This window comes from Aegilops tauschii, unplaced genomic scaffold (assembly GCF_002575655.3).
Source record: "Aegilops tauschii subsp. strangulata cultivar AL8/78 unplaced genomic scaffold, Aet v6.0 ptg000473l_obj, whole genome shotgun sequence".
NCBI classification, from domain to species: Eukaryota; Viridiplantae; Streptophyta; class Magnoliopsida; order Poales; family Poaceae; genus Aegilops; species Aegilops tauschii.
The window spans coordinates 32,175-42,604 of NW_027332714.1; the positions used below are offsets into that span (position 1 = coordinate 32,175).

General features: G+C 42.3%; 1 protein-coding gene across 6 annotated transcripts; it reads left to right on the forward strand.

The window, feature by feature from the left end:
• Positions 1–1,346: 1,346 nt before the first annotated feature.
• Positions 1,347–9,816, forward strand: LOC141030811 (uncharacterized). 6 transcript variants are annotated; one of them, XR_012192890.1, is made up of 6 exons: positions 1,347–2,184; positions 2,292–2,366; positions 3,094–3,349; positions 4,361–6,986; positions 7,964–8,123; positions 8,629–9,816. XR_012192890.1 is itself a non-coding variant. In XM_073506183.1 (2 exons), the coding sequence occupies exons 1-2, from the start codon at positions 1,670–1,672 to the stop codon at positions 2,296–2,298; spliced, it is 522 nt and encodes a 173-aa protein (XP_073362284.1). In that variant the 5' UTR covers positions 1,347–1,669; the 3' UTR covers positions 2,299–2,557. The 6 variants fall into 6 exon arrangements, 1 of the variants encoding a protein (XP_073362284.1); XR_012192893.1 differs by having other exon boundaries at positions 7,964–8,085; XR_012192891.1 differs by having other exon boundaries at positions 4,361–4,487; positions 5,106–8,123.
• The last annotated feature ends 614 nt before the right edge of the window (positions 9,817–10,430 follow it).

Sequence of the window (10,430 nt, forward strand, 5' to 3'; positions counted from 1 at the left end):
GGTCACCTCGTAACACAACATGATGAAAACAGCGGGCAATCAGTTCGTCCCAGTCGACCAGCCGCTCAGACATGCCGGGGTGCCACGCCACCACCGTGATGATCAAACTCAGAGAAGTCACCATGCATCATGCAGATGAAGACAACACAGGTTCAGTAGCTAGCAGGGTTCACCACACACAGGACACTTTACTAGTACCATCGTAGCAGTACTATCAGCTTTAGTTTTTTCAATTTTTTTGTTACTCATTCCTCAGTTTATCTGTTTTTTTCCTCAGCTCCTTTTATTTTATAATTTTATTACTTATTCAGTACCTTGGTTTAATCTGTTTCTCTTATTTTTTTTTCATTTTTCTTCTTCTTACTCTATTATTTTGCTCCTTCCGCTCTCCGATTCAGTAGTTTTATTAGTTCTTCTTTATTTCCTTAGTTTTATCTGTTTCTTAGTTTCTCATTTTGTTCATTTCATTTTTATTCGTTTTATCATTTCAATTATATCTGTTTTTAGTATTAGTTTTATTTTATTATTATTATCAGTTTTTTACCAGTTAAGTTTTCAGGTTTGTAGTTGATTTAATCTATGCATCAGATTTTATTATTCCTGTTTGAGTTTTGTATCATTTAGTTTTTCAGTCTGAGATGCTTGTTCAGTTGGTTATAGTTACTTTCTTTATCATTATTTCAAACCTTTCAGCTTTTTCAGTATATTTTCTTGGTGGTTAGTATATATTTTGATCTTGATTATCATTTTTAAGTTTATTTTCATCGTACCCTAATAGACCTCTCTGCTTACATCCAGAAATAAGAGAAGGATGTTCCTACAAGCCTCCTCAGAGCTCAGCGATCGTGGACCGTCGGATACGTTTGCTTGATGAGTTTTGGGCCGTCCAATCGAGCGCGTGGAAGAGTTGGGCCGTCGGATCTGGGATGGGCACTATACAAACCAGAAATAGGAGAAGGATGTTCCTACAAGCCTCCTCAGAGCTCAGCGATCGTGGGCCGTTGGATACGTTTGCTTGATGAGTTTTAGGCCGTCCAATCGAGCGCGTGGAAGAGCTGGGCCGTCGGATCTGGGATGGGCACTATAGAAATGAATAGTTACTCGTTTCGCTCGCTCTTGCTCACTCCGTGGCTCCTGGTTGGGTCTCGCTGACTCGTGCGGCAGCCCATTTGGTAGGCCCCGCATGTCATTCTCTGTGGCTGTGGCGCGTCCCAGGTGGCCCGTCGGCACGCTCCAGCGGTAAAAATCTCGTTGCCACCGCCGAAATTCCCCTGCCCCGCCGAGGGTAATATTGGGATTTCACGTCCTGGCCCTGTGCGTGGTTGACGCTGGTTCGTCCGTGCATCGATGAGGTGGGGGACGGCGCTTGGCTGGCCTCTTCGTGCTCCCATTCGCCCCCTTTCCTCTCGATCTCCTCTCCTCTCACCACCGGCGCTCCTCTTCCTCGATCTGCCGCCATTCTTCAAGTGGCCTTCCCCCTTTCTCCTCCTCTACGCCGCCGTTGCCCGTTCTCCTTCTCCCGCATCTCCTCCCCGTCGTCAGGCGCGCTGTGCCGCCATCCTTCCTCCTCCCCATCGGGGCCAGGCAGAGGAGGAGGAGCGTGGTGCGCGGACACGAGGAGGAGGCAGCCGGCGTCAGCGCGCGCCGCCCGGCCAAGGTCTTTTCCTGCATGCGCGACCTCCTCGCCAAGCCCTTCCCATACGCGCGGGTCCTCGGCTCCTCGCTGCCTGGCTCTACCTCTACTGCGACCTCGTCCAAGACGCCCGCGGCGCCGCCGCCGTCCGCGCCGACGACGGCCAGATCCAACACCGTTGAGGAGACCGTCGCCATGGTGCTCCACTATGCCTCGGGGATCGACCAACCCCACGACGCCGCCGCCGTCTCCTTCGTCCAGCCGGCACGCCGCCGCCGTCTCCTTCGCCCAGCCGGCACGCCGCCGCCGTCTCCTTCGCCCAGCCTGTCGGATCTCCATCGTTCACTTCCCCGGCGTCGTCGTCGTCTTCGCGTGCACACGACAGGAGGTGTGCGACCCTCCTCTCTCGCGCACTGCGGCTGCTTCGCCCCGCCATCGTTCCTCGGGTGTGGTCGCGCCTGTCTTCCTACCACGTCGTCGCTCCTCCTCCAGGCCGCCGACGGCACCCGTCCTCCTCCCTCATCCTCTCCAGGTGGCTGGGACGCTTTACGGTGAGCAAGCCTATCTCCCGCTTCCCTGCTACACTGTATCCATTCGAGTTGCGTATCCTAGATCGGAACAGTATGCCATTGCGTCTGAACTTCGAATTGAACTGCAGCTCGTAGATGCGAGGCTCACTCGGATGTGAAGGTGCCCCCTGCATTGGAGTCCAAGGATGCACTGTATGCGTGAGGTGTCACACGCATCCATGGTTTTCTGGGACTTGCTTATTATATTCAACAATTGCATATTTAGAGTGCGTTCGATCCTATGATGCAGCTTAACAAAGACACGTATTTGTACATGTTCAACCAGTGCCATAACTGAATGTTGAGATTGCTGATTGTACTATAAATATGAATGCATGAGAATTCATTAATGTTAGCCGATGCTGGTAAATGGTGTTGAGCCTGCAAGCTGATTTTGCCTTGGCTCAGTTACATAAAAAAAATCCTGTGTCTATTTCATATGCAGGAGCATGACACTTCACAATTGTCCATTGTTTCTATCATTCTTTTTCCATACCATTGTATTAAATCCATTTTCAGTTTAGATTATTCGATTTGGGCGAGAAGCGAGGTCGTTTGACTTGCAGCGACCTGCAATTTACTCCCTGTGGTCTGTCGTTGTCTCGTGTTTAGACTTAAAGTTCAGTCTGGTCATATGATTGGTGTATGTAGTTGTGGTGGCTTGGTTTGGTTAGAACCGTGTGATTCCTTTTGCCTCTAGAGCTAACTGAATTGTTATCTACCGGTCTAGCCCACTCGCTCGATTTCTTGGATGGATTGCAGTTTCGGGTTATGTCAAGAAATATTTAAATGGGAAACTATTTTTTTGCTACTGAGTTCTCACAGCTTACATCTCTGCTCTCAATTTTCACTATTGAGCTTTATTTAATGGATGGAGTTGCAACGCTTAAGGTACATCGGGATTGCACGAGTTCTTCGTCGAATTCAAGACGATTTGATTCAGTCCTTCAGAGCAGGGCTGCAGGGGGTTAAGTGCGCGATGGCTGGGCAGAGTCAAGTGCGCAATGGTTGGGAGAAACTTGTACATGAGGTTCACCTGCAGCACGGGGGATGCCGAGGGGATGAACATGGTCTCTAAGGACGTCCAAAACGTGCTGGACTACCTGCAGCCAGGATGACTTCCCTGACATGGATGTTGTCAGCATAGGTATTTTTCCCAAGTCATGAATTTATACACTGAAAGTTGACTCTGCTATTGGCTATTGTAGGTTAGCTTGTTATACACTGAACGTGGTTGTTGTTAGATTTTTGTTTCTGAAGCTTGGACAATCGGCTTAAAAAAGATGTAACTTTTATATTGTTTTGATATTGTTCTGTCAGCTTTCTCAACCATGTTAGGCAACTGTGAAGTAATTAGTCTGAACACAAAATAAATCCCAAAAATATGTTGCTGCTTTCTCTGTAGTATAGAGTGATGGTCTTGAAATAGAGGGCATTGCTCATAGGCAAAATATAAATATGCATAGTAGTAGCTTGTCTCATTTATAAAGTATCATTGAATTTAAAATACATGTTATTCATCTTGACTGCCAGTATCAGATTTGTGAAGTTGCCATTATGTTCGTTTCCTTTTCAAGTTCCGCGACTGTACTAGCTTAAATAAGTATATCGGCATCAAACTAGATAAAATTGTACTCCCTCCGTCCCATAATATAAGAGCATTTTTTACACTAGTGTAGTGTCAAAAACGTTCTTATATTACGGGACGGAGGGAGTAGCATTTGTTTGTTAATGAAGGATCCTTAAATTCTCCCTTGAACGTCATACCTTGCCCTATTTTGCAGCTCAGGGTTGTAATTTGTCTAGGAGCCGGCTATTGGGTCAAGCATGGTCAATTTTAGTTGCTCTATTTCATAAAATTTGCCTGTTCCTCAGTGTCTAGGACGACCAGTAATTTTTGTTGTTGTTGGTAGTTGTCACAGCTCACAAGTAGATTTGGTGTACTGCGCATCATATACAAATGCTGCCTGTAGCCAAATATTGACTACCTCTAGATGGATAGATTCATTTGATTGCATGACCTGAATTTATGATACTGATTTTATAGTACAAAAGATGCGAGGCATCTGTTTTTTGTCATGAAAAATGCATAGGACCATTTCCCTTTTCTTGTATTGTTACCACTTTGGAAGAGTAACCTGTTGTTGTGACGAATCAGGTTGTTATCGCACTGAGGATGCTATGGGAAAACAGGGACATATTTGATCTTGTTATCAGTGATGTGCACATGCCAGACATGGATGGCTTTAAGCTTCTTGAGCTTGAAATGGACCTCCCTATCATCAGTAAGTTAAAAAAAATATCCATCTCATAGTTGCCCAATTTCCTTACCGGTCTTGGTAATAGGAGCCCATGAGGTACTTCTGTAAAGTACATACAAAGATGTACTATATATGTAGTATCAATTCGGTACACTGAATCCTATGACTTGTATCTCTAATTAAGGAGGGGGAAATGTCAAAGCAGTTAAAATAATCCTAAACAATCTGGAAACATATAGCTTTGAATAGACATATATTATTTTGCTGAAGAGTTCAGTCCATGCATGTTTTTGCCACCTAATTTTAAGTCCTATGATGATTATAAAAACACCTCGCCCCGCTATCTTGTTATATTAGATGTTCTCCTGCTTTGGCTAAATCAGATACAGGCTCTAAGCATATTCAGTTTAAATAATGCCAGTCTTAATTTGGATAAATGAAATAACAAGACCTTCAGACTAATGTGGAACAATTGGTCAATTTTTTTTTGGTTCTTGTCAGTTTAGTTAGTGGCCTATATGAATTTGATTTGGCCTACAATATTTTTGTACAGTTATTGATTTGCTAGCATATATTCTAAACTTAATTTTGTTAGCTCCTATTTGGTGTTCTTTCTTATAATACCTTTTTATATGTCGCAAGCTTATTTTGTTCACGAGAGTTTCTCCGTGTTTCTGAAGAGAAGATTTGGGTTCAGAGCACCTTCGGTTATAAGAATTTGTTTTCTAATTCTTGCTGGTCAGTCACAAAGCATTCATATTTGTTTGCTTTACAATTTTTCTGGAGTAATGGAATGTTAATTGGCTGGTGGCGGCATGTTCAAGTATGGGGAATGATGAGCTCCTACTTCTTTTTATGCCAGCTCTATGCCGTAGGTGAGCTGCGACCTTCTTCCCCACGTGTTTGTGATAACCAGTTAATCTCCAGAGGGAATTGTGACTGTGATTAGTATCTTTAGACATTGGCCATATTCGGCAGTACTCACCGTCCCTTTCATTTCTCCTTATTTCTTAAATGTATTGGCCTATGGTATATACAACTGAAATTGATGTGCCAAACAACAAGAAATAGAAGTAACAAGAAATAGCTATATATTGGAAGATTTGAATGCCATTTTGTTAAAGTAGTTCTGAAATGCTGCCTCATTTTTTTCCATTGTGTTGTTTCTCATAGTTTTAAACTAAAAGGATGAACTATAAAAATTGTCTTTTATCTTTCATATTTTTTTATGTTGAAGCGGCTACGTAATATCTGTCCAAAGCGATTCTCTTTAGATGTGATGTCAGATGTATTCCAGTTTACAGTAGACGATACAAATGGGTTGTCCCTGTCTTGTGTGTTTCATGATAGTCCACAAGATTTTCTTAATTAACATTTTGAGTAGTCTCTTAAACAATCTGGTTAGAAGAAAACGGGGATGGCGCTACGTTAGCTTTGCATGATTAGCTCCGATAGAATAGGTACTGCATTTCCTTAGTTGGATCCGCTCTTTCTCTCTCGTGCAGTTGTTGCTTCCGGCTATTTATTCAGACTGAAAACATGCGTAGTTAAATCTGAATGCATATATTATTTTGAGGTTAATTTCAATCCATATACCGGTTGTTAAGGAGTATTACATGATTTTAATTTCTCAATTTTATGGAAGTGTTATTTCTTTCCAGGTCTTTGGAATAACAGTTCTGCATTTTCTTATTCATGCTATTTGGACCGAATTTGCAGAACCCTTAAAGTCAAAGCTAGGATTTTGACCTGGTTATCTCGATTTGGCTTTTTATCTATGCACATGCCGTGCTCTTAAGGCTTGTAGAGCTGGTGAATTCCCCTAATCTTTCTATTTGGAGCACCATTTTGTTTGTGGTGCTCAAAATTTCACTGCAACTTTTTAGTTCCATTCTTAGCTATGGTATGTCGTGTGATGCTAAAACCTGTCTCGAATAAATAGATGGCGCATAAAAGGGTGATGAAATTGTATCAGTCTGGATATTTCGCTTGGAAAAAATTCTCACGTAGCAGGAAAGTTCTCTTTATACGGTGTCAAACCATTTATTTATTATATTACAAGTGGAAGAGAAGCTTCTTATGAGGATATATAGTTTGTATGCTGCTTCCTTCGTGTGAAGATCCTTTTTTTGTGGGGGAAGTTCTTATGGGCATAGATAATGAGTACTCCCTCCGTAAAGAAGTATAAGAGCATTTGGATCACTACTTTAGTGATCTAAACGCTCTTATATTTCTTTACGAGAGTACCAACTATTGTACACTGCTGATGGATTACTTAGACCCCCGTACAAAACAAAGGGTTGAATTGTACTATATGTTCTCTAATCCATTGGGCCGAAAATGAACAACTAGATCTGATTGCTAGATTTTAATTTGATTTTGGACATTGTCGTTCCTAGCTATATATAGTAAGTTTACTTTCTTTGTTCTTGCCACTAACTAAATCTTTGTGTTTCTTTTTCCTTTTGCTCAAGGCCCTATGGTACTATCGTTTGAGTGAGAGTAGTGCCAGTGTTTCACAAGGTAATGTCACCACTTCTGAAAATTACGTGTCTACTATTGGTGTTAAGATCTTGCTCCAAATTCCCATGATCTAGTTAGTGTTCTATGCAGAACAACAATTTTGGGTTTTGGGTAATCTCTCAATAGTTTTGAAATGGTAATCTTGCCTGACCATTGAATTTTTGAGGTTGTACTTGCTAATTATTGACCGGTTGCAACTAACTACAATACATATATGCCGCTTAACACAGAATATCAAAGTTGTTGATGCAACAAAAGCAATTGGTGCCACATCCAGTTCGTCAGATGATGTAAATATAGTGGTTGACATGCTCAGTTGTTCCACGTCTGTTACATATTAATAGTGTGGTTCTTCTAACTGTAAAATTTGGCAATTAGAAGAAACCTTTATGGTGGTTTGCTTTATTAGCTATATCAAATATTCTACTCCTTAGTATAAATCGGATGGGGACTTTGAACATAATCAGTTTAAATAATGACGTACTTTTGTACTGTTATTTTCTTCCTTTATCTCCTCGTATTATTGATCATGTTTTGCTTAATTATACACCATATATGTATATAAAGTTTTCAACTTTATTCATGTTCTTGTGTTCTGGTTATACTTCCCAGGCTTTGGAGTTTTCTCTGATAGCAAGATGGTTTTTGGAAAATATTTACCAGGAACTTCAACTAGGCATGAAACACATGAAAAGTGGAAATAAGATGTGCGAACAATCATCTGTGTTTTGGTAACCATGCTGATGAGGGGGGAGCTGCCATTGAGGCATGTTTGGCCGATCGTGGTCCATTAGGGTTTAACTACATAGGAACATGTTATCTTACAATTAGTGTGCTTTTCTACAATTAGTGTATTTGGCCTTGATAATTGAATATATATGGACATGTTATCTTACAATTAGTGTGCTTTTTCTACACCTTTGTGTAAAGGGTGGAGCCTACACAATGCCTAATGAGCCATGCTTTTTCCCTCCCAGTAAAATGCTCTATTTTCAAGTGGCATCATACAGTGAAGGAGGGGGTCTGGATCAAGAGCCGTAATGTTGCTTGTGACGGCATGTATAGCACTTGCGCGACCCTGGACTCTGGCTTCTTGCAAGTAAGCTCCTTTTGCTGGACTCTGGCTTCTTCTTGCAAGTAACCTCCTTTTGCTCTTCTACGCCCCCCTCCTGTGAGAATCTCTGGTTGGATTTGGGTAACCAGACCCCAAGAGATGTAATCATGTTTGGATACGAACTGTGCATGCTAGCTTGATTTAGTTTATAGGAGTAAATTTTATAGATGAATTCTGTATGCTTGCTCGATGGTGATACATGCCATATCTCTGGATTGACTCTATGAGGTATCCATTAACGTCTGAGGTTTCACACGGAAATGAGTTTGTTGCATTCTCATGTTGAAAAGAATTAAAGACACCTAGCAGAATATGATGTAAAAGTTTTTAGTTCTTATTGGGCCCGTCCACCTATCAAGGTTTGCCGAAAGTTATCAACTTGCTTTGTAGGCTTTGTATCATGTATCTTTGTTTGTGCAAGAAATCCAATTGGAATTGGTCTATTGTCCTCCGCATGTACTTTCTTTTATTGCTTATATATTTCAACCACTTACTTATGTTGTCTCTTAACCATTTCCGACGACTCAGGTTGACCATACTATTGTGAGAATCTCGGCCAGGATCATTCTTTATATCATGTTGGATCATCTTGGAATTCGTAGAGCCATTTACCGTCGAAAGATGTACTCATAGAACATAATCAGTGTGATTATGCTTTTCTACACTTCTGTCCTGAGCAATGGGATATGTATTCTGTACTGTATGACTACCCTCTAACGCACTACTCAACCTTCAGTCTCTGTATGTACAAATGACTTGATCTAATTGTTATGGATGACCTATGGAGTGTTTTGCTTTCTATATAAATGACTTGCTTTAATTCTGATTTATCATATTGCGTAGCTTTTGACCTATTCCTTTTTGCCAAACTTGATGCGTCAAGCTTTGAGCTACTATACTGACAGTGAAGATAAAATTCCAATATACTCTCCTGCAACATGCTCATATCACCTACTACTCCACAAGTACATGGTCTATGTAAGATAAACGCTCTCTTTGCTAAAAGCATGGGCTTTGCATTATGTTCCTACTTTAATTACTTTCGCTCCTATATTTGGTATCGAACTTAATGATGAGTGGTTATCTTTTGTGGTCTTATGAACATGCTGAACTCGATGTTGCCTTATAGTCTTATGCCGATATTGAACTCCATTATGTCTTCTGTCACAAACAAATGTTTTTTCTTCACTTCATTTTGTTATCATGTTTGAATTCATACGCTTAACGTAGATTCCTACTAAATTACCACTACTTGTTTCACCAAAATGTTGGGACCGGCACCCTCGCGCCTTGGCGCGATCCCGATCTAGTTTGTAACATGCCTCGTCTTTTCTGCCTCTTTTTAGCATGTGTGCACGTGTGGCTCTTCTGATGTGAAATACCGGAACCTACAATCAAACACAGCGGACAATGCAAAACTTTTAAGGTAATAAAAGAAGATTGAAAAAAGACAATGGTATAGACTTACCCCAAAAAAGACGCATTTCTTGTTGGCCCATGAGGATTTGCATACTCAGCATGCCATATGTGGAGGAAAGGTATGAGGTTATTTAGCTTTGAAAAAAATGATAAACACAAAACTAAGTAAGCTGAAAGAATAATGAAGAATGAAAATGAAACATGAACTGAACTGAACTAAATTGAAAATGAACAATTAACTTATCTAAAAGAAACTGAACTGAACTGATAAAGGAACAAAGAATGGAACATTGGCGAGCTACAACACTTTCTACAGGCGACCCACCCGCCCCCCGCGTCGCCCTCCTCTGGCGACACGGGGGAACCCCAGCCGCTAGCACTAGCACCTCCCTCCGCCGCCCTCCCCCGCATCGCCACCGCCGGAGGGCCGGCAGGCGAAGCCGCGCGGGGCTCCAGGAAGGCGGCGGCAGGGCAGACATGGCCTCTCGCACGCCTCCCCTCCACACCTCGCATCCCACGACCCACCCCATCCGCGGCTGCTGGCTCCCGCTGGTCCGGCTGGGCTTCGACGTGCCCTCGCTGCGCGGCTCCGGTTCGTCTTCACCACCACCACCCATCCCCGTGCGCGAATCTGGGATTCCTCCGGTAGCACCCCCCCAGCGGCTGACCCCACTCCCGCCGGCCCAGCGGGAAGATCCGACATTCCTTGGCAACGGCCATGGGCGCCCATCCCCACGGCCCTTTGATACGTCTTCAACGTATCTATAATTTTTTATTGTTCCATGCTGTTATATTATCATTTTTGGATGTTTTACAATCATCTTATAGCAACTCTATATCATTTTTTGGGACTAACCTATTGACATAGTGCACAATGCCAGTTGCTATTTTTTGATTGTTTTTTACTTCGC